This window comes from Podarcis bocagei (genome assembly GCF_964188305.1).
Source record: "Podarcis bocagei genome assembly, chromosome: 4".
Classification (NCBI taxonomy): Eukaryota; Metazoa; Chordata; class Lepidosauria; order Squamata; family Lacertidae; genus Podarcis; species Podarcis bocagei.
The window spans coordinates 48,345,345-48,370,932 of NC_138128.1; the positions used below are offsets into that span (position 1 = coordinate 48,345,345).

The window sequence follows — 25,588 nt, forward strand, 5'->3', positions numbered from 1 at the left end:
AGCTGTTGTAGTCCAGGAATATCTGGAGGGCCACAGGTTCCAACTACCGTTTAAAATACAGTTTGTTGAAACAAGCCAGGATTAAACCTAACCTATGGTTTGATCATGGCAATCAAATCATGGTTTAGAGTTTCCCCAGATCAAACAACAAACTTAAAACAGAGAGTGAAAGCTTCTGATCACTTCCTTTTGCCACATTGGAAGTTGAGAGGGAAGAATGAAGCAGTGCCTGAACTTTAGGCTGCTGTTGCTCATTCATTGTATACATACTATCTGGAGAATCCGTACTGTCTAGTGATGGCAATTCATGCACAGAAAGTTTTTCTTTTTGTGGATCATCTGTATCAGGTACTCAACAGGTTGCTACAAAGGAGAAAGAGGATTGCATCCAGCAATGGGGCAAAGCCTGATACTTGGTTAACACGTTCACATCCAAATGGACCAGCTTATTCTGCGTGCATGAACATGCATTCACTGAACTTTATTTTTTTATAATAATTTTTATTAACTTTTCATTAATAATAATCCAATATAAGCCACATTGATACAATACCAGATCATAATACAATTTAAAAAAGCCAATTATTCCATTCCAAATTAAACATTTTTGGGTGACTTCCCATGTTCTGGTCTTGGGGAGATGCTGTTGTTGTTCCTTCTCCTGCTTCCATTCTTATTTAATCCAAATAATACCATCCCGATGTTATTCCTTTATGCATTCACTGAACTTTAAATGGTGCTCCCAGGTCCCTGCACAGGGTCTTCACCTGCAGCCCTCTTTTTTTTGCCTCACACTATCGGCTTCCCCATTTCCAAGCTTGCAAAAATGATTTCTAAACATAGGAATTTAAACTACTCTTTGTGGCTGTAGTCCAAGGCACTCATGGAGTCATGGTATGCTGAAAGCAAAATTGCAAAGGGGTCAGGTACATCTCTGCTATTTGTCTTATTTTGAGCTATGTAGAACTCTTCCGTGTTTTAATTCTCATTTAACACAGCTGCCATCCCTGTTTGTTGTAGCACTGTTAATCCTGTCAGTGCAAATTGTAACAAAACTGCAGTCCCTTATTATGCCTCAATCTTTAAAGAAAACGTCAATAGGGTCCCAGAAACTAAGGCCTGTTTAAGCATTACTCACATTTAAGAAGAAAAAGAAAAGGTGGCACTGTAGTTTTAGTTCTGCCTTACTATCACATCTCTCCCCCGCTTCCAGTAGCCACATGTTGCACATGATTGGGTGAGCTGAAAGACAGCTTATCAGCGGCAGCGCCGATTGCTGTTGGGAGAGCTGGGGTGTGTGTGGAGGGGGGGGGGGTTCCTTTCTGTGTGGTTGGCTGACTCTGACATTGGTTTCAGTTGGTTGATAGGATTTCCTGCTGAAATCCAAAAATTGAATTGGCCAGTGATGGCCTTTCTGAGGGGCGGGGCTCTGGGGACAGACTGGGTGAAGCTTGTCATAACAGGTCCTCCTCCACATCACTAATCTGGCACGGCTCTTATGTGTGGCTTTCTGTTCACATGGCCATAGGCAACACGTGGTTTCTGAGGGATGAGGGCAGAGGGCAATTCACCATTGGGGGAAGGTCTAAAAGCAGCCCTGCTCCTTGTTCTACATGCCTATTCTGAGCAATGCATGAATAGGGCTATACTGTCTGAAGAAAATAATGTTATCCCATAGACACTGTTCCAGTTACAGATAGGTAGCCGTGTTGGTCTGCCATAGTCAAAATAAAAAATTCCTTCCAGTAGCACCTTAAAGACCAACTAAGTTAGTTCTTGGTATGAGCTTTCGTGTGCATGCACACTTCTTCAGATACCCAGATGCCAACTTTGCTGCCACATACATCCGGACAACACCATTACTGGCCTCAACAACATCACACATACCATCTCGGGACTATTTAATTGCTCATCGTCTAACATTGTGTATGCCATCAAATGCCAACAGTGTCCTTCAGCTCTCTATATTGGACAAACAGGCCAAACCTTACGCCAAAGAATAAACGGACATAAATCTGACATCAAGAATCACAAAACAGAGAAACCAGTAGGAGAACACTTCAATCTCCCAGGACATTCTATACAAGATCTCAAAGTAGCTGTTTTACTACAAAGGAATTTCAGAAATAGACTGGAAAGAGAAGCTGCTGAATTGCAACTCATTACCAAACTTAAAACCATGGAGAGACCTGGTCTGAACAGAGACATTGGATTCTTATCTCATTATACATGACTAAGCAATTTCTCACCTTCTCACCCCTTGCTTTTTCCTGTAAGACCTATTACAGTCGTTAAGAGTCGTCAACAGGCTCATCTCAGCTATCTGCCAATCTCCCATTCCCACCACCCTTCTGAGTAATACCCCTCCCCACCTTCTCACTATATAGAAGGGTCTGGCAACTTCTGTTTCAGTGTATCTGAAGAAGTGTGCATGCACACGAAAGCTCATACCAAGAACTCCCATAGACACTGTAATGTTGACGGCAGACATTTTTCATGAAAGATCATCTAAAAGGATCTCTGCTAGGAACAAACACATTAGTTGTCTTTTTGGTGATGGGGTTATGCATAACTGTTGCAGGATATGGATGAGAGGGTAACTGCAGAACAATAGTCTTGAAATAACGATAGATTCAAAAGAAGTCCTCGCCATGTAACAGCCTGAAATTTTTCTCGATGGATGTTATTGATGGGATGGCACTTGTCGGTTGTTGCTTTTGCAGAAAACATGCTCCCTCTGTTTGTTGCTTTTTCTTCCCCCTAAAAGCTGGATTCTGATCTAACCCCTGCTGCAGTGTCTCTTCTCCCATTCAATTTAATGAAGGGGCACATACTGTGAAGTGCTTTCAAATGCAGCAGGAGCTGAGATATACCCTTTAGTACTCTGCAAAGCTTCATGTATATGGATGATGGTGTTCAATGGATGGGTGAATAAAACAACATGGAGACCAGTTTATAATTTTTCAAGATATAGTCACACCCATTTTCAATCTTTTTAGAATACTGAATTATTTGTAAACATTGAAATTAGCAACTTCCCCAACTTTGTCAATGAATGCTTGAATTCAAAAGCCTTGGGTTTGTTCCTCAATTAGACCAGGCCAGGGAAAATTCAGTATATCTTCTCTCTTCTGCAATGCCCCTTGCTTTAAAGAGTCCAACACATCCTAAGTTCTTCTAGCCAGGGCTGGACCATTGAGCTAAGAGAAGCAATGAATTGTGGTCAGACACACTCTTTCCCAAAGCTGAGGTAGTATAGAAGCATATATGCCTCAGGTTTCCTACCTTTTCATGAGTACATGCATATCCCCAAGGAATATAAAGACTGAGGGGGGGGGGGAGAAGTGGGGCAGACGATGGGACCAGCTATTATTATTTTTACCTTTCAAGTGCTACCTGTGGAACATTTGCTGCAGGGGATGGTCTTTCAGTCACAAAAAATGGTAGCAATGATCCCTAGGCTTTTGAGGGAACAAGTACAAAACTGCTTTCATATGGAGGTTTCTTTTGGGGTGTTGGATATGCTCATCCTGACTCAATGATGTCTTAGTATTGCCATACAACCTTTTTCTGATCTCCTGTTTGTCCATGCAACAGATGTTTGGAATTGTGAGCTTTGTGTGGAACACAGAGGGGTGAGCACATTGTAACATTTTCCACAGTGAACTTCTACCTCAGATTTTGGAATGTCTGTTGGAGCATGCACAAGAAGCAGGGGAAGTTCTTTGGCTCAGCAGTTATATTTGTGAAGCGTCCCGGCTTTCCCTTGGAGAGTAAATTCATTAGTGGCCCATTGAACAATGTCTCCTGTGCTGCAATATACCACAGATCCCAGGTCTTTTACGGCCTGACCTAAGTAATTTAATGCACTTTAAAGTGTTCTATTATATACTGCACCAGTAACCACAGATAATAACTTGAATATAGCCTTTACCTTGTTAACAGAAGGCACCAGGTTCACATTGCTATTTCTTTGATGATGCCACAGTGACATTTGCAGATGCAAAGCCACTGTAAATGTAGAGTTCTTTACTGTGCCAGGCAGTCATTGTATGAAAGGACTTAGCCAAATGTCAGTCCTTCTGCGAGCTCAGATGTTCAGTGTATCCAGGAATTTCGCAGTATGAATTGAAAGACCCAATATATCTGTTTGATGTTGCTGAATGGTTTGATGTTACTTTTAAGCTATATATATATATATATATATATATATATATGCCTGTGTTTGGACAAAGACCACAGTAATAAAGAAACAAATGATCAGCTGCTGGGTATATGACGTGTCTGTCAGGAAACGCAGTGGTAATCCAGGCTAGGGTTAGTTTGGGTTAGAATACCCAAATTCTATAACTCCCCACTCCTAATTTGTGAGATTGAATGTTCCAAATTCTGCACTGATTTTTGTGTGTGAAAGGAGCAAATATATGTATGTTCATTTTCTTTAAGAACATAAGATGAGCCTGCTGAACCAAGCCAATGAGCCATGTCATCCAACATCCTGTCTGACTGTGGCCAGCCACATGCCTTTGGGAACCCTGCAAGCTGGACATGAGCAAAGCAGCTTTCTGCAAGTCCGAGCGACTGGTATTCAGAGGCATAATGTTAAAGTTGGGGGGGGGGAGAGAACATTTTTCGGTGACTGGATGCTGGCGTAAAGACCTCAAGACCTTCTCCTTGTGGTCTCTTCTCCCCATTCCACGGGTCTCGAGCCACTACTCCACTCCTCTATACTGCTGAGTATGTGCTCAATCACATGATCTGCTTTTTAAGCTCAAAGGGTTATCTGGTAGGGGAGATAAGGGGTGCTGGCATGTGGGGCAGCTATGTTCACATTCTCAGCAGAACTCATTACCTTGGGACATGCCATGGCTTTAGTGAGGAGGCTGTTTCAGAGGTTTGATGGTGGCAGTGGAATTCAGCTTTGGTTCAGAAATTCATAGAACTGATAGAATCGTAGAGTTGGGAGGAACCATGAGGGTCATCTAGTCCAGCCCCCTGCAATGCAATATTCTTTTGCCCAACATGGGGCTCAAAGCCACATTCCTGAGATTAAGAGTCTCATGCTCTACCAACTAGCTATCACTTTCTAATAAATGGCTTATTACTAAAACACCTGCCACAGTGTTGCTAATCAAACAAGTTGTAAAATGCAAGAGCTTGGCAATCAAAGGCCTCATCTTCCACTAAGTATATTCATCATCAAGATTCTTCATTAATCTATATATCTCCTCCTTTGAGTTGCTGAATTAGATGTTTGAGGTAGTATGGCAGTGTGCCATCTCAGCACACCTGGTAGTCAATCTCCATCCCAGCAAGGTCTTCCCAGTAATCACAGTGCTGAAATTTGAAAGTCTAATTCCACGTATGGAGTCATCATGACTTCCGAGACTGTATAATGTCTGCATGTGTTTAAAAGAATGACAAGAAAATGGGTTGTATGGTGGGGAACAGAGAGAGGGAGGGCAAGGCAAGTTACATAGACATGAAAGTTAGAAGCAGGACTCCCATAATTACCAAATCTTTTCACAAATCTTTTCAAAGTGAGATTTAAACCCCATCTTAACATTATATGCACTACTACTTAACTCTAGATCATTGACAGTAGCAAATCCAGCCCCTGATAGAATCCAACAAACTAATAGCTACCTTAACAGCTTACATAATTTCCATCTACTTCTTTTCAATAAATAGTTTATATCTATAAATATGGAGCTCTCCTTAGATGGGCTCAGAATAGGCTGAGCAATTTCTCACAACGTTTGGGTGAATGCTCATCTCATTCCACAGCAATGCAACTTAAATCAGATCCTGTCATATCACCACTGATGAGGCACGGACAGATCCAGTAAATGCCCCAACCTTCCCACTCACCCGTGAGCCTACCACTGGAGTTGCAGTTCCAGTGCCAGGCAGAAGAAAAGATTCTTTCCTCCCACAGCTAGGGTCAAAGTTGGAGCCGCAGTGTCAGGACTGTGCTGTGAGCAGCAGCCTCTGAGATGAGCCAAGACAGTGGTGAGGGCCAAACAGCAAACTAGGAGGCAGGACTAACTAAGGATACTGGCCAGTCCTCATGAGGAATTTGTGTTCAATCCATGGAAGAGGAAGCACCTTATATTGCTTCCTGCCCAGAAGGTTCCAATTGCCAGCCTGGGTGGGCAGAGTCAGTTCAGAGAAACTGCCACCTGCAGTTCAATGGGGCAGCTATACCCAGATTCAGCATTTCCTGACACATAGCTAGATGATGATTCTTGAGAACCTCTTTGAGATCTTAGCTAGGTGATGATGATGATGATGATGATGATGATGATTCTGTGAACCCCCTTGAGATCTTATGATGAAGGGTTGTATATAAATCTAATAAATGAAATAAAATAAACGAGAGGGCTGGTGTGTGGGCAGAATTGTTGGGAGACAGAAGGTTGAGATGCCACGGACAGTGGATAGGAGTTGAGTTGTCAGACTCGAATTAAAATAGCAGCATGAGTTTCGTATTCCAAGCCAAAGGATTATGAAACTCAACAACAGCTTTGCATTTCTTAGTCTCTGCTGAAGGTTAAGGACCTTATGAAGAATCTATCCACTGCAAATTCCATTATAAAATGTGCATTATGCGGCGTAGATGGTTAGATAAGGCATTTTTATGCACTTCATGCCTGTGTGACAACCGGCAATTATGTAAACCTTTGTTACATTTAAATGCAGTCTAGCACTTGGAAAGTGTTTCCTGTTTTCAAAACGGTAATAGTTTGCGGAAACTTCAGCAGTGCCGCGTCTCGCTTCTTTTCTGTACACATCACTAGATTGTTCAGGTTGAAACTACAGGTATTTTACCTTGTCATGTGCTGAAATAAAGTGCAGCGGCTATCTTTTATTCGCTTGCACTGAACAAGTATGAAAGGAGGAGTCTGGGGGATTAAAAAAAGATGTTGATCCACATATGTTGACTATAATAAGCCAAAGTACAAGCCTTCTGGAATATGGCTTGTAGGGAAATTGTGGTAATAGCAGGCAAAACCTTATTACTTGGTCTTCTGTCGTTCTCGATGTGAACAGCACCCAGAATCAAATACAGGAATGAAGTCAGTGAGCTCACAGTTCAGCATCATGGCAGCAAAAATCGTAATGGTGCAACACAGGAAGCGGACAAAGTCAGCTCCATATATTTTTCTGCCTGAGTTGAAGAGCAGGATGGTTTGCACCTCACCACACTCCCTCCCTAATTTCATACATATAAAAGCCAAAAGCCAAACATACTGGCACTTGAATTTTAGACTATACATTTAAAGCAGTATTTCACTGTTTTAATAGACATGCCTCCACCAAATAATCCTGTGAATTGTAATTTATTGTGGGTTCAGAGAGTTATGCAGGCTAGCTCAGGCTGCATGGCTTACCTGCAAGTGTCCGCTGTCCACCATTCAGCATCTGTAACCTGAGGCAACCGCCTCACTCTACCTAATTGTACGGCTGGCCCTGGAAGCTGAGTGATACTCCATGAAACTATTGGTCCATTTAGTTCAGTATTGTCTAAGCTGATTGACTAGCCACAACTTTTTCTGGTTTTAGACAGGATTCTTTTCCCTCTCTTCCTGGATATGTCAAGGATTCAACCTGGGATTGCATACAAAAAATGTGCTCTACAGCCCTTCCCTCAAATGTACACCCATCTGGATTTGAACCCAGGACCTTTCAGAATCTAAGTAAAAAATTCACACCCTTAGAGAAGCAAACACAATGAAAAAACACCTCAAACTCCCATTGAAATTCAGTGCTTTTGTAAATATAGAATATAGCTATCATGGGCAAAAGAGAACCAATCAGCTTTAAGTTTCATATGGCCTTGCAAATGTCTCACACTTTTTGGGGGTACTTGAGCCTCATTTGTATGCTGCTCAGAGCCCACAGGAGAAACGATAGATAAAAGTCTCAAATGTAGATCAATGTGTATTGATTGATTTAAGCAAATGGAGGTGATATGAGGGAGAATGACTTTCAGCGTGAGAGTAATATGAACAGCAAAAAAGATGAATTTTTGTGAGATGTTTTAAAATGATTTAATCTTGTAAATGTAATATATTTAATATGGTATAGTTCAGTTGGCTTATTGTATTTATTTACTGACCTGGATTGTAATGTAAATGTTTAGAAAGTAGAGTGAAATAAAAAAAGTGGCCCTCTATATTCTTCTTCCTCCTCCTCCTCCAGTATTCTTATATCTCCAACATTTCCCCAATCTGCTGCTCATGGAAGCTGACAATCAATAGAGAAACAGTTATAGAAAATAATAATGGAAAATAATGTATCATTTAGACCACGAAGTCATAACACACACACACACACACACACACACACACACACACTGCAGGCTCCTTGTATAAACAGAATCCCTCACCTCCTCTCCTATATCTCCCACTGCTCAGACACATGTTGTCTCCAGTGAACAGCTAAGACTTCAAAGCGTAGTACTTAATAAATCCCACAGCAATTTAAGTAATCAGAAATGGTAGAGGAAATACAGCAGAATAATCAGTTAATAGTACATCAGTAAAAAAATTGCAACACAATAATCAACTAACAACAGCAAACAAAATTACACAATATTGTACCGTACCATTCTCTTTTCCCTTCTGTGGTAGCAGCAGCAATATTGGGGGGTGGGGGTTTGACAGTTTATTATGGTATTATATATTGCCATTCTTTGAGAGGAAGGGTAGGATATAAGTGGAATTACACACACACACACACACGTGTGGGTGTCTGGGCTGCTGTGTCCTTCTTGTGCACCCTTCAGCCGTAGGGCAGCTGGTAGGGCAGCTGAGAAGGACATGGTAGCTCATGATGGCTTTCACCTCCCAAATCTGTGCCTGGGGCAATGCCCGCCCCCAGCCCGCCATGCTACACCACTGCATTATTACGTATATTTCTATCTTGTGTAGCACTACCTTGGGATCCTATGGGATGGAGGGCAGTATAGAAAATGAAGTAACAAATGAATATATAACCGGCCTGTAAAATGCAGTTATGTGAATCATTATGGAGAGTGTAAGTATAGCCAATGGTTATACATCAAAGATCGAATGTACCATTGCAACAAAGATGATAATAAAATGAATTGGAAAGACAGTGAAATGTTAAATGGCCTGTCAACATTAGGTGATGTCTGTGGCAGAGCAAAAAAAAAATACAAATATGGCAGTCAGCCTCTAAGGATCGCTAGCTGCTTGATCTTACCTATAAATGGTTTTGTGACTACGTTACTGGATGCCATATCTTTCAGTCTGGCAGGGTTTACCACAGCATGTTTAATAGGGCAGATATGCAAAAATATTTGCTGTTGAAAAAGAAAATCCCAAGTTCAAGAGTATTTAACAGCAACTTGGGGAAGCAATTTCTTGAATATGGTAATCATGCAAGGAATCGGAATCACTTAGCTTCATTTACAAATCATGAATATGTAACAGTGCCTTTAAATGAAAGGATGGCTAAAACAGAAATAGTGTTTGCTCAATTCATTAAAGAGAAGACAATTTATCAGTGCCGTTTCCCCCACCCTTCCTTAAAGAGCAGCCGTATGCAAATACTAGAAAATCAAGACCCAGTGTTAATTCTTCAGCGTGATGAATATTTTTATAATCCTAATTAGCTCTAGTCATTTAGTCTCGCAATTTCCCCCAATCTAGCCAATTTGAAATGAAAATAGATGCCTTGATTACCAAACTCATTAGCAAAGGAGCACCCTTTCCCCCAACTGGTTCCCTTTTAGTGCAGATACTGTCTGAATCAAGTGTGGGACACTTGTGTTGTCAACTGCTGCAAGTGGAATAAAGCCTTAATTGTTAGGACTGTAAAATATTTGTATCGCTGCACATTCCATTGCAGTGCAATGCATCACTCATTGCATGTAAGAAAAACAACTTCTTAAATGTTTTAATTAAGTGGAGTTGCAACGCCAGGTCATTTTTATAAAGTCAAATGTCACAATGGTTTCCATCTGAAACATGGAAAGTGTGAATGTCGACAAGGAGAAGTATGACTCTGCATTTATCATCCCGATTATGTTAATACTGGTAGTTTTAAAGGAAGATGAGGAATTTAATTATGCAGCAGCAACCCGCTTATTTTGAGAAGCGCCACGATGCATTCTGCCCTAGCAAAACACTGAACTCTGAATACATGATTTGCCTTTGCAAACAAACGAAACTGACTGTGAAACCAGAATAAGACTAATGAATTCTTTTTCCTGGAACCAAATCTCAATATGTTTTTCCCAACCTCTTGAAATGGGCAAGTCTACCTAGAATAAAATCATTCTAGGTATATATAGTATCTCCACTTCCATCTATGCAAGCAGCACTTCTGTTTATTTTAGTTTCTGGTTATTTTGGTCATTTTGGCAAATATGGTTGCACTATTATTATAGGTTTGATGTCGACTTCCTTTCACCGGGGGGGGGGGGGGAGGGAACAAGCCAATTGCCAGTCTACGCTACTTTTCTTTCCTTCGTCTGCAAAGCATGCAATGTGGGTGGTTGGAAGAGGCAAGGCAATAGGTAGGAGGATGTTTCAGGTTATAGCGCAATCACTTCCAAACTGTACGTTTGGTATTTATTAGTCTCAAAAGAGAAACAGCTGGAAGTCCAATAAAAAAATATTCAGGAAGGCTGTGATAATCTTCACATTTATCTGTAATTTTGAGTGTCTAAATAATTTGATTCTGCTTGAAGAGCAGCACTCATTTGCCATTCTTCCCTTCTTGACTTCAAATGTGCAGTTTGGTGCTGTTTTAAGTTTCTACCTTCTATTTCCCTGATAAGTGACTGAAGTGACTGCCTCAGGTGGTGGGATCCCACTGAGATCCACACAAGACATATGCCACCTCTTCACCTGCTGCTGAAGATGTCGCCTGGGTTAATGCCACATTTTGTGTGAATTAGGCTGCTGACATTCTTCAGCTTCCATGGTGCCAGCCAAGGATTCATGGTGACACAGCTGAAGTAGCTTTGCTGAATCCATTCCTGACCTGCACCCAAAGTCAGGAAGGCTCCTTGAAGAACAGCAGTGAGTGTCAGAAGCTGAGTGCAGTGGCATCCCATGAACTTTTCACTTAATACCTTACTGGCTATTGTTCTTTTCGATTTTACCAATTGATTTAATGCATTCCAGTCATTTTAACTCAACAGTTATATTTTTATATCTCTCTGCTCTATACACCACCATTATCTTTTTGAATGGTGTTGTAAATTATTTGAGTGACTAAATACATTGGCTCCCATTGGGCAGCCGGGCTGAATTTCAGGTTAAACAGTTAGAACAGAGCAGAAAGGAAGAATCCCCTGCAACTTCACTGTTTTGTCTATCTCCTGCTTGGGATCCCACATTTCTTGACTTGACAACAGTACAGAATCCAAAAAATTTCTTGCGACACTCTGACTTCTGTCACCTTCAGCATCTGCTCAGCTCAGCTGCTGACTCTGCTGGGCTTTGTCTTTCCTGCTGACTGTGGGCAGTTTGGGTAGCTTTTGCCCTTGCTCCAGGCACCAACTTGACTAGGTGCTAGGATTTTGAAATCTGCTGATCAATTCCCTTTGGGGACTCTTGTAATCAAGAAGGGCAAGATGAATCATTGAATGTAACAGTCCCCCAGGGGAGTCATGTTGTGGGGAAAGCAAGGTTGCTTAATAAACAATTAGGTGCAAATTGAAACTGCCTTCAGCGTCATTGGACAATGAAATACATTTACGTTGGTTGGCATCCGTCTGTCTTGGGAGACAATGGAAGAAGAGGATAACACAAATGTACTGGACAGATATCTTACTACTTTGTTCTAGTAGAGAAGAGGTACATGCATATTTGAAAATGACAACCAATTCATGCTTAAGGAAAGGCAAGGAGCGGTAATATTTTTAATTAGAACATAACAACCAAATAAACACTGAAGAGGGGAAAACGAAATCTAAAAGAACACAATTAAAAGTATGTACTAAGATGGGCTTATAGCAGAGCCTGTGATCCAGTACTGAACAGTGAAAAGAATAACATCACAGGTTTACAGTATACATGCAGAATCAATTAATTCTGTCTCCTCTAGTTGTCTTCTGATCATGTCATTCCGATGCTCCACCTACATCACTGCCTCTTTGTCACTTTAAATTGGTTGCAGCTTGCTAGTGCTCACCTGTCTAAAGTTCTCCTCCTTCATCTCTTCCATCAGTTTATGCTGCAAGTGTTCAGGAGAGGAGTGGTGTCAGTTATGTACTCTTTTCTCCTAGCTCTCAAAACAGGAAGGCATTTCTAAATACAGTGTCCCCTTTTCTGAGTGTCCACATTGAAGACAAACTCCCATGTGATGAAAATACCTAGCACTTGTTGGACTGTCTTCAGTGGTCACATTTATCTTCTGAATCCAAAAGGTGAAGTCTCCATCTGTGGCAAGCTTTGGTGGTCAGGAAACAGAAGCAAATGGGTGTGCATGACTTGTACACCTGCAGTTTACACCCCCCACAGTAATGTCCAAAGAAGAAATGTCTGCATCACCACAGTGAAATATGAGAAGCAGTACGCGTGTTTGGAGCTTGCACATTTCTTTTCAGGAGACATGTGAACTCTCCTCTTCAGGCATTATGCCAGAAGCATCAAAAGCCAATATGTTGGTGCTGATATGCTTTTGCAATTTCTGGGTAATGCAAGAAGCCACCTGATTGTGAATCCATACAGTTAATCTCTTGCAGAATGAGGAACAGAGCATGGGTTTGCACAGAAAGCTAGGACCTCTGTAGTTTCCCAGCTACATGGAAGATACTTGAAACCTTTTTCTTTTTACCAACCATTCTACGTCATGTGTGTGACACTGAAAGTCACGTCCCTGGCATACTGATTTCCTACACCACCTGGGAGGCCTCCAAACTTCTGGAGGAAGCAACTGCCCAGGCTCACGCCCATTGAAAACAGAGGTTTTTCTGTAGTAAAACGTGGTTTTGTCGCTTTCCAGTGGTTGGTTGCCAAGGGACCAGACATCAGGCCTGACTGGATTTATTTGAAATGTCCAGAAGATGGCGATATTTGCCTTCAAAAGACATTCCATGTGTCATTACTATGTGCTACCTGACTAGCCTCACCACAGGGACTCTTCCTCCCACCCCATGATTCCAACAGTGCATTTATTTTGCAAAGCCTTGAAGATAGATGTACTTCAGAAACAATTTTAGAAATCTTATTCGCTGTATATAGTTGAAATTCTAATTCTGGCTGCAATCCTATGCCTATTTATGCACTCTTAAGCCTACAGAGTTCCATAGCATTCAGTACGTAGGGACAGGTTGATGCTGCCATTTCTTTTTCTCTTCTCCCCCTCTTTGTTCGTATTTCTTTGAGCATCACGCTTAATTTTGGAACTTGCTTTAATATAATGCCTACTGTTAAGCAGTTTTGACCGCAGAAGTGAAGGATGTTGTTGTCACCTTTAGCTGTGATATTGCCATTTAGGACAAAAAATTAGTCTAAGGTAAGCAGCTATCCAGTGGAGCAGATGTGGTTTGGATCCACTGAAAAATCAAGAAAACCAATGAGGTATGCAGGAAACTTCACTGTGAACCAGTTTGGTCATTAGGCCATATCCGCAGCTATCATAAATCAAGGCATTGTTAGGAAAGGAGCTAGAGAAGATGTTGTATCATCCCCCAAAACAAAACAAATGGCATGTTCTGATTGTAGTATCAAGTCTTCTGTTATACAGCCAGCTTGCTAGGGGATATGTCGAGGCCCCGTTGACCTAATCTGACTCGGCACACATCACTTATGCAGAGATAACAATCCCTCAAAATCTATGAAGCTAGCAACAGCAAAGGTCACATCTGCAGAAGCCTCTCTCTCTTTTCTTCTTGTTCAAATTGTTAGGTATGGTCGCAGCTCGACCTTTGGAGGCTGCCAGATTCATAAAGGTGAAAGGAACCTCATGGGCCATGTAGTCTAGTCTTGTGCCCAGCAAGAATGCCGGCACCAAAATCATCGCCAAGAAAGTGACCATGCAGTTTCACAGAGCTTAAAGCCATGCTGTTCTTTGTAGCAGTGAATTAGCATTGGAAATAGACACCATGTCTCACAATTCAGCCTCAGTGCTGAGGCTGGTGGGGTTTTTTGTCTCTTTTTCTTTTAACCTTTTCTCATGCATATAGATAGGCAGAATATGACCAAATTGGGATAATTCTCAGAGGCGTAGTGGGAATTGATCAGGGGTAAGAGGGTAGAAGGGGGGCGGGGGGTCTGGACTCTTGTGAGATCTTCATTGTCCAAAGGCCTTTAAACACAAATTTGCACTGACACATCAGACAACATGTCTGTAGAGGCACTTGAAGAACAAGAGAATGGGGAGTATTGGGTTGATATGTTGCAGGCTAACACTATTAGACATGGCCAATCTGTGCTGTATTCCCCCCCCCCCCCGTAGTCCTTGATGTTGGAGGTGTGCTTTCTTTTGACGATATAATAGTCTTCATAATGTAGATCTAAATGTAGATCTAAAGTAAACATGCATTGAATTAATGGATAAAACAAACAAGGATAAACTTGCACCTCAAACTTACGATGCGATAGGGAAAAGCTTGAATTCAAGCCCACCCCTTGCTATCAACATGCAGGGAGGTGTTTTTCGTTCTGGTGTTTTTAAAATTAGGGCAATATTCTGAAATTAGGTCCTTCACCTGAAATCTGAAGTGATAATGGATAGTATTGAACTAACTTTTACTCAGGGTAAGCTTCTTACTATTAAAATTATTGGCCATGACAAACTTATGCCTATTATTATTATTAATTTCTATGGTGTACTTTGAGTAAAAGTTAATTGAATGCAACCCAATGTCTGCTCTACTACCTCAGGAGTCCTTCTTCTCAGCCTGACCTCATTTGGCTGCATGTGTAGACCAGATCAAGCTGTGCATGAAACTGCTGCCTTAGAATAAAGGCATAGAGGGAAAGGCATGGTGGGAGATAAGGGCAGGCTGGAAGTGCTTCCAATGGCTTCCAACAGCCTCTTTGTATAATTGCAGAGGTTATTTGTGGAGAAATTCAAGTTTTATTTATTGTGTGGGCCATAATCAGGGTTCTCTGGGTGAAAAAGCCACTAAAAACAATTTTAAATCCCTATCCTGACATATAGATGTTGCTTTGGGTACCTAGGTCGGAAGCTGTGAAGAACTTGATAGGTAAAAACCAACATTCCAAATTAAGCCCAGAAGTGGACTGGGAGCCAATGAAGCAAATAAAGTACTGGTGTCTTCTGCTCATAAAATGAGAATATAAAAAGGATTCCTGAGGGAATCCCTGAAAACATGCTAGCCTTGCAATTGGTGATTCCCCCCCCCTTCCTGGCAATAATTTTCCAGCACTGTAATAGTTAATGTTACAGCTGTCAAGCGAAATTGTTCTGACTGACTCTGGCATTTGCGGAGTTACATTTTTCATTTTGTTCATTTGCAAAGTCTCTGTTTATTTGATTTTTGGCAAAGCTTGCGGGGGGGACAGTGATGGAAAGGAGACACCTGCTTCATACACATACTGACGAGTCCTAATCTGCTGTATTAATCCTTTCCCTGGTCACAGAGAAATTCCTCACTGTGGTGCTCTGTAAAGAATCCCAAGATTTCCATATGCTGCAGTAATTAAGGTGTTTCCTTTTAGAATGCATTGTGACTCGCTTGCTGTATATTAGTGAGTTGATATTTTATTTCTCCCTTGTTGTAAAATAAAAATAACTGCCACACATGCAGTGCTGTTACATGATAAATTATTATGATTTCCCCAGCTGATAACTTTCAACAAAATAAATATACCAAATTTGTACACTTATAGCAGTATTCAGTGGTGCCTAGTGCCCATCAGGACTGGTAGGGCAGAAGGCAGGAAGACCAACAGCAGGGGGAGCCAGAGCCAGCTAATTATAGTTTTATCACCCTCCTCCTTCCTGAGTTCTACAAGCGCAACTCTGAGGAGGAAGCTGACAGACAGTGTTACCCTCTGGACTGCTGGGGGCAGACTGAATGTGGGTCAGTGCTTCATTTGTCCTAATGCACCAGCCTCCCCTGGGGGCACCAGCTTCCAAAACTGGAGAGATGGCTGTGTATATGTGTGTCCCCATGAAATACTCTCCTCCACTTTACCATTTTTTGCCCTTGGAAGAGTGTTCACAAGAGAGTGGTGAGACGGTGGGGAAGAGGAAACACATATCTGCTGCCAAGCCAACCGGACTAATGCTCTCTTGCTCCAATTCAGTAATGCAGAGTGGACTAGTTGAGGGAGAATATGGTTTTCCCAGTAGTGATGTATGGTAGTGAAAGCTGGACCATAAAGAAGGCTGATCGCCGAAGAATTGATGCTTTTGAATTAAGGTGCTGGAGGAGACTCTTGAGAGTCCCATGGACTGCAAGAAGATCAAACCTATCCATTCTTAGGGAAATCAGCCCTGAGTGCTCACTGGAAGGACAGTTTGTGAAGCTGAGGCTCCAACACTTTGGCCACATCATGAGAAGAGAAGACTCCCTGGAAAAGACCCTGATGTTGGGAAAGATTGAGGGCACATGGAGAAGGGGGGGGGGACAGAGGACGAGATGGTTGGACAGTGTTCTCGAAGCTACCAGCAGGAGCATGGCCAAACTGCGGGAGGCAGTGGAAGACAGAAGTGCCTGGCGTGCTCTGGTCCATGGGGTCACGAAGAGTCGGACATGAGTAAACGACTAAACAACAACAACATGGAGGGCCATGTATAGCAACATGTGCATTTATTGTAAGTAATACAGTGTGGGCCAACAACATCCAAATGAACATAAAAAGAACCCTGCTGGATCTTTTCCAAGGCCTATCTTGCTAAACATCCTATTTCCACAATGCCCAACCAGATTCCACCGGGGAAGCCCCAAAACAGGACAGATTAGCCTTTCTCATTTGTGCTCCCCAGTAACTGGTACTCAGAAGCATGTCTACCTCTATGGTTTTATAATTTGCTGGAAGCCATCCACAGTGGCTGGGGCAACCTAGTCAGATGGGCAGCATATAAATAATAATAATGTTGTTGTTGTTGTTGTTGTTGTTGTTGTTGTTGTTGTTGCCCACATGGCTTGAAGTTAAACTGTGCAGACAAATGCATAGCCTCCAAAACATCCTTCAAAAAGCTCCACAAAAATTGACAACCAGCTGATAGATGAATCTAGCAGAGTGCTTTGCAAGGGACTTTTCAGGACCCTACAATCAGCTGGTTGCCAGGTCTTGCAAAGCCCCTTACACAGAGCTTTGCAGGTGCCATCAATCAGCTGACTGGTGGCATTTGTAAGCCCCTTTCAGTTGAACCAGATCTTGCAGAGATCTTAATTGCATAGTAGGTGGGTATGGCTTGGTAAAAATGGTCTTGCGGGCCAAATGGCAAGACCTGGTGGGTCTTATAAAGCCCACAGAACAGAGGCTTCCCACCCCAGTTTGGGAAGAAACAAGGTGTTTAGGCTTCCTAACTCTGGGTAATAGGTGAGCTTAGAAATTTTGCACTTAGGCAAAACTGAGTAAGACTTACCATCCTCTGTAATGGCTAGCAAATGCACCTCAGAATTGGTCAGGCTTAAATGAAAAGAATGCATCGGTAGCGGCACCCGCCCTGTGGAACGCCCTCCCATCAGATGTCAAAACGATAAACAACTACCTGACATTCAGAAGACATCTTAAGGCAGCCCTGTTCAGGGAAGTTTTTAATGTATGATATTTTAGTGTTTTTTTGGTTTCTATGGAAGCCACCCAGAGTGGCTGGGGAAACCCAGCCAGATGGGTGGGGTACAAATAATAAATTATTATTATTATTATTATTATTATTATTATTATTATTATTATTATCGCACAATGGGGCATTTGAAGGAAAACAAAATTATATTTGCTTTAGAAGTATGGCTTCTATTTCCTTTTCTGTTGATGCTAAAGAGATTTTATGATGTTCAAACACTTTATGAGCAATTGGAGCAAGGCAAATGAAGGACAGTGTTTGAGTGCCCCAAGGGGAATATTGGTCTTTCCTGTATTAGATGGAAGGAATGCATTTTTTTGGCATGCTGGTTCACAACAGCTTTGCCCCATCAAACCTGCTCGGAGAGTTGATGGAACTGATTAAAATCACCAGTGCCCCCTGTGGCAGACACGGCCATATGGTGTTTTTAACTGGGAAGGAGATAGTTGGGGGAGAGACAGAGTCATGTGGAGAGGAAGATCAAATGCTTAGTTAGTTTGCTGAGCTGTTTCACTCCCTTCCCATGTGCTGATTAGACTGAAAGGAAAAATGAATTAAACATGCATTGACAGGGGATCTAAAAATCTTCATGTTGCTGATAATGATTGCTTTATACATCACAGAATCCACCTTTCAACTATAGAATCTAGGCAATAAAATTAGGAAATGCTTGCATGTTAGTGGAGAAAGGTTTTAAAATATGCAGATAGATTCCAATTGTGGCAAATCAGATGCCTATGGGAAGGTTATGGGCAGGGAATGAAAGCAACACTGTATGTCCAGCTAATGTGCTTGTATATAACGATGTGGCAAACGTGAAACCATCACTATACCCAGAAAATTAAGTTGTAGATGAGACTAAGAGGTTTTATAAGATTGAGTAGAAATAATCCCCTAACTTCACAGCCTTGTTTGCAGATCATGAAACTCTGCCCTTGCTTTAGCTGATATTTCAGGAGTGTCATAGGAAAATGGACAAAATTCACCTGTTGGCAAAAAGAAGGGGAAATGAACTTTTCTGTATTTCTAAGCCTAGAAAACCAGCTCTCCAGCTAGCACAGCCAATAATCAGGGATGATGGAAGTTGCAGTCCATTTCTGAGGGGCCACAAGTTCTCTACCTCAGGGACTTTGGGAACACAGCCCTATCTTCCAGCACACCCCTGTCTTCCAGTCCTCTGCTGAGGCTTTTCTTCACAGGTTCAGAGGAAAGCAGGGAAACACCTAGGCAGCATTGCAGGGAAATACCATGGTGGCATTGCCTGTGTAACCAAGAAACCCTAACCATCTTTCCAAATGACACAGAAGAGGCAAATACAGAAGTCACCTGGTTGCCTAGATGACATGATGGCACTCCTTGTCTTCTGGTGCTGTAAGGATGCCAAAAAGCCTTCTTGCAGCATGGTGGAGTTTCCCCACACTGCCTAAGCAAATGGGTAATGCAATGCACTTGGACTTCTTCCCACACAACATAACTGTATTGCATTGTTGTGTATGTGAAAGGTGCATTTTTCAGGGGAGTGGGGGCACCTGCATAGGGAAGGAAGAAGCTAAAGCAGCCAGTACAATGTTGTGAGCTGCCCCTCAGCCCACCAAGAAAGGTCAGTGCAATGATGGACAGGAGGCATGACTTCCAAGTATGTTTGCGAGCACAGTTCAGAATGTTGGGGCTGACCTTTAAGGCTTTGGCCCTGCATACCTGAAGGAGCGTCTCTACCCCCATCATTCAGTCCAGACACTGAGATCTAGCTCTGAGGGCCTTCTGGAGGATCCCTCATTGCGAGGTTACAGGGAACCAGGCAAAGGGCCTTCTCAGTAGTCGCACCCTCCCTGTGGAATGCCCTTCCATTAGATGCCAATGAAATAAACAACTATCTGACTTTTAGAAGACATCTGAAGACAGGGAAGTTTTTAATGTTTGATGTCTTACTGTGCTTTAATTTGTTGGAAGATGCCCAGAGTGGGTGGCATATAAATGTTGTTGTTGTTGTTGTTACTACTCCAGTTGCAAATGTGGTCACCACAAAGCAAACCTGAGTTGATGAGGTCCTGACAACAACTTTAGATGGGAAAAGGCATATGAAGTGGGATTAGATGTCGAACTGAGAGTGGGTGATGAAGAGTTTGGATTTGATATCCCGCTTTATCACTACCCAAAGGAGTCTCAAAGCGGCTAACATTCTCCTTTCCCTTCCTCCCCCACAACAAGCACTCTGTGAGGTGAGTGGGGCTGAGAGACTTCAGAGAAGCGTGACTGGCCCAAGGTCACCCAACAGCAGCATGTGGAGGAGCGGAGACGCGAACCCGGTTCCCCAGATTACGAGTCTATCGCCTTCTAAGATGCCTTCTAAGATTTCCTGAATGGCTCAGTCTAGCTTCACACTCTTTCACTGGCTCTCACTCTGATGTTTGCTTGATGGGAGTTTCATTTTTGGAGGGACAGAATGTGGTTGTCAATGAAATACCATCCATATTAGGGAATTTTAGTAAATACCTGGGAAGAATCTACTTTAAACATTTTTTTGACCCACTGCCAATCTGGAACACAATCAAGTCTCACAGACCATAGTTATCAGCTTGAAACATGCGCAAACATCTGGGCATGGGAAATTTGAAGTTAACAACTCATTTATCATTTATATAATTTGACTTCCCTCCAAATCCATGGTGGGTGATGAAAAACTAAGTTCACATGCCCCCAGTTTTGGCTGATCTTCTCTAGAAATCTAAGGCTGAGCAATTAGCTTGATATCACATAGTGGGAAGGAAGCTTAAGGATATGGGGTTAATGCAGACAAGGAAAATAAAAAGTGACTTTTACTATCATCATTGAAAAACCAGGTGTAACAGCTTTGTTGGTAGTACAGCATGACAAACAAGAGACCAGTACTAATTTGAAAATAAATCAAGCAAGCTTTGAAGATGCACAGAAAACTTCTTTGGTATAAATATTTGCAATCTGGATCCATAGCTACATTTGAAAAGTAGCTCTACATTTTGGAAGCTTTTTTAATTTTATTTTTTTTTAAACAGTGATGTTTCACCTACTCTGTATTTCTCACTCTGGAATAAGTGACCTGAGAATCACCAGTTTTGAAAAAATACTATCCAAGGGATACAGGGGCAGATGATATTTGTCACATTAGAACTACAGCTATCAATTCATAATCTAAATCCATGGAATTGCTGTGATTTTATTCAACTGTAGTACCTGCTTGGTGTGTGTGTGTGTGTGTGTGTGTGTGTGTGTGTGTGTGAGAGAGAGAGAGAGAGAGAGAGAGAATTTGCTCTTTGCCATTCCCAGCAGACTGATTCTTTAGATAACTAAAGAATGATCACAAATGAAATAGTGAGGATGAAATGCAGCAACTGCTGCATCCGTACAATGTTGCAACCCATAGCACTGCAACAACATGACTCATGATGAACAGACATGGTGTAATGGGTTGAAGTTTCTTCCCTAACAACAGCCACCATTTGCAAGTTAAGTCACTGAATGATGGTACACAGCATTGTTTGCAACACAGAAAGGAAACACAACACTGGTGGCCCTATAGGAAAACCCACCTATGTGGCATCCTCCAAATGGCATTTCAACCATCATATATAGCCTGTGGCCCTCCTGATGCTGTTGGGTTTCAATTTCTATGAGACCTAGTGAGCATGGTCCATGGTCAAGCATGGTGGGAGTTTATGGTCCAACAATACCGGCAGGGCCAAAAGTTCCCTGACATAATCACTGACATAATCAGTGACATAGAGCCCTGCTCAGATGAGCCTACATGAGTAAGAAACAGAGAACGTACCTTCCTGCCATACATCCTTGGTGGAACATCCAACTCATCTCTGTACTATGGATGTCTCTTGTGCCTAGGGGTGCAGAATCAAGAGTGCATAAGTCTGAAATGCATGATTGATGTCTTTCAAAATCAAGAAGTAACAACTGCATGGATCAAACTGGTATCTGTTGGGTTCTGTGTTCCTAAGCCCCTATTTCAACATATGGACTCCAGCAGGTGTAAGGACTGAGACTGTATGAACCTGCTCTCTATTGTAGAAAGGGCCCACAACTAGGTTCGCACTGAGATTGTCTCAGCAATGCATAAGAAATAGTAGTAAGCTGCTATAAAAGACTTGAAAGTGACAGCATGCTATTGTAGCTGTGTTGACACCAGCCACTCAGTGTGGCACTGCACCTACACACCTGTTTAAGATCAGCATATCCTGTCATTGAGAGGATGGAATTTTTAGTAATGTCCTTTTGAAAGAAACTGGGAAAGCTGCGTCTCAGAATTACAAGCAGGCTTCACAATGAACCAGCTTTCATTCCTGCACCCTGCACACCATCCAAGAGCAAATGGCTTTCTAATGCCATCTATATTTCTCCTGGCTGCATTTGACATCTCCTCTGGGCCCCGAAAGCAAGGTGAACAGAAGGCACATGTGCACTCAGTTTTTATGCTTGCAGAAGCCTTTAGTTTATTGGCTTTCTTTAAGTAATGTGTAATTGACCTTTATATTTGCATCCATGATTAATTGTCGTCAAGCTGCGATGAAACAAAATGGGGTTAAAGGGACCTTCTTCCCTGCTCCCCCCACCCAACCTTAATATCTGTGCAGTGTAACTGCTGCTTCTCTTGATTATCTGATTTCAGTAGAAATTCAAAGGGGACTGGTAGAAAGAATGGAAGAAAAGCCCAGCACCCTCAAATGAAAAGTCTCCTTCTTATCTCTTTATCTGAATCCGCCTAAAGGCTACAAGTTCAATTTAATTCGTCTACCATCAGTCAGCCTGAGATCTAATATGAAGAGGGGGGGGGGTGGACTGCTCAGCAGCTGGTCTGGCTCCTGCAATGATAGGCAGAAGGATGCTTTTGAGCGAGTAACCGTAGGGCACATGACTAACTGCAATGAAAGGGGCTTACTGCTTCTGAGCTGGCCACATCTACAGCTGTTAAGAAACTTTTTTCTTTTCTTTTCTTTTTTAAAGTACTTATGTGAGCCAAATGAAAATAACTGAAGCCAAATAGCAGCTGCTGTGCTTGATGATATTCAGTCGCCTGTGGAAAAGAAGCGACATTGTGTTTGGTCACACGTTGCTGCCAAGTGATATCTTGTTGTTGTTTAGTCGTTTAGTCGTGTCCGACTCTTCGTGACCCCATGGACCAGAGCACACCAGGCACTCCTGTCTTCCACTGCCTCCCGCAGTCTGCTCAAACTCATGCTGGTAGCCTCGAGAACACTAATCCACATCATTCGTGTACCACAAATATTGCTGGATTCTTACAAGTGATGCACCGAGTGTTCTGTAGATCTGTACAGGAATGAAGCCCCATCTGCACTATGCATTTAGAGTAGTACCATACCACTTTTAACAGTCATGGCTTCCTCCAAAGCATCCTGGGAACTGCCGCTTATAAAGAGCTTTCACAGAGCTACAGTTTTCATAGTTCCCTGGGAAGAGGGATTGATTGTTAAGTCATTCTGAGAATGTGAAAGGCATAAGGGTATCCTAACATGCCTAAACACCCTTAACAAACTACAGTTCCCAGGATCCTTTGGGGGAAACCATAGTTATTCATAGTGGCATGATACTGCTTTAAATGTACATTGCAGCACCCCCCCATTCTTCCATACCTATTAAGTATTGTAGCACACCAATACAGTGGTACCTCTGGTTAATTTAATTCGTTCCGGAACTTAATTCGTTCCGGAGGTCCATTCTTAACCTGAAACTGTTCTTAACCTGAAGCATCACTTTAGCTAATGGGGCCTCCCACTGCTGCCGTGCTACCGCGTGATTTCTGTCCTCGTCCTGAAGCAACGTTCTTAACCCAAGGTACTATTTCTGGGCTAGCAGAGTCTGTAACCTGAAGCGTATGTAACCTGAAGCGTATGTAACCTGAAGCATATGTAACCCGAGGGTCCACTGTAATGCTTTTCTGAAGGTAACCAAAGTTGAGCTCTTGATACTGAACATGGTCTGGAGTTAGGCTATCCTAAAGCCACCCCCCCAACCCCCCCCAAACAAACCAAGAAACACACAACTCAATTCCTCTGCAGCTGCATACATATTTGTGTTTACTCAGAGTGCTCCTACCACTGGTTTGGAAGGTAGCGTCCACACAACATTAGCCACAATCAGTCATTTCTTATGAAATACTGCTTGTGATGTTTTTCCCCTCCCCAAACCAGCTTCCATCTGAACTGAGAAAAAGAACACCCTAGCTATGCATTAAGCTGGTAACGCATACACAGCCTGCCTCTCCCTGCCATTGGAGGCTTGGTGTTTGGAAGAGGAGGTGTTCAGCCCAGACTTTGCATCCAGGCTCCGGAGTTCTTCCCCTGTAGGATGATCAGCTAATCCATCGCTCCTGGCTTTCTAGCTGCTATGAAAAAGCTTTTGTTTTTGCAGGCTTTTGAGAGGTTTAGTTTTCCCACTATGTGGCTGTTTGCTCTGCTTTGGAATTGTCCCTGTTGTGCTTGTTTTTTATTATATTTGATCATTTTTATTGTGTATGGTTGTTTTGATGTGTATTTGATTTTCTTCTTCTCTTCGGGTGTTGTTTCATACTGAAAAGCAGGAGATACAGTTAAGGATAAAATAATGAATTGTTTAACACAAGTCTAATAAGAGGATGATTACCTCCATTAAAGCCCATATATGTGCGCTTTGAGAGGGACGCGGGTGGCGCTGTGGGTAAAACCTCAGTGCCTAGGACTTGCTGATCGCATGGTCGGCGGTTCGAATCCCCGCGGTGGGGTGAGCTCCCATCATTCGGTCCCAGCTCCTGCCCACCTAGCAGTTCGAAAGTACCCTTAAGTGCAAGTAGATAAATAGGTACTGCTTTATAGCGGGAAGGTAAACGGTGTTTCCGTGTGCTGCACTGGTGCTGGCTCGCCAGCTGCAGCTTCGTCACGCTGGCCACGTGACCTGGAAGTGTCTTCGGATGGCGCTGGCTCACGGCCTCTTGAGCGAGATGAGCACGTAACCCTAGAGTCGGACACGACTGGCCCGTACGGGCAGGGGTACCTTTACCTTTTTATGTGCGCTTTGAGTAACAAAACCCATATCTACTTCTGCAGTCTCATATTTCTCAGATATGGAGAAATTCAGCTCCCAGGTGAGGCACATCTCCACTAAGATATGACACCCCCCTTCCAGGGACCATAACTCTAGGGCTAGGACATGTAACAAAGATTAAATCTCATGGAATTCTGATGGTGGGAAACTAAGGTCAGAGTGCAGTTTCCACACCATGGAAACACTTTGCACAAAACAGCCTGGCCTCAAAATGCACATTCAGAACTTGAGCACATTGTGAATGATTCTCTTCTTAGAACTCTAGCAAGAACTTCATGCTGGGACTGCATACAAAACAGGTTTTTATTTATTTATTTATTTATTATTATGGTAGGAGGATCAAACTTGTTTCATCAACAGTGGCCATGTGTCACTCTATTGCATGTTACAGACTCACTAATTGGATTTCCTGTATTTCAGCTTTATAGCTCTATGGATTTTGGAAGAAGATGGCAGATTATGCATGAACGGATTACTCCGAACAGATTTTACTGGTGAGTTTCCTCCCATTATATTATATCTGCATAATAATGGATGGTCTAGCTAGGATCAGTAACAAAGCACACATTTTGATGGTCTTCATTCCAAATGGTTTCTTCACTCATTCTTAGAATCACTGCAACATCAAACCAAAGTTAAGCAATTTTAAGTAGGAGAAATTTCAGCTACTTATCTACATTGGATTTGAATAAATCCCAAAATCTGAGACAAAGTGGGGTGCCTTAAAAGGATTTTGGGTTTGTCGGAGGCTGAG

The 25,588-nt window shown here is 42.3% G+C and overlaps 1 protein-coding gene across 1 annotated transcript in view; it reads left to right on the plus strand.

Annotated features, from left to right (window-relative positions):
• SORCS3 (sortilin related VPS10 domain containing receptor 3) overlaps positions 1-25,588 on the plus strand; it is a 403,927-nt gene that overhangs the window by 226,526 nt on the left and 151,813 nt on the right. Inside the window, exon 5 of the mRNA XM_081191998.1 lies at positions 25,255-25,328. Coding sequence (XP_081048124.1) covers positions 25,255-25,328 — 74 coding nt within the window. The remainder of the gene's footprint in view (positions 1-25,254; positions 25,329-25,588) is intronic.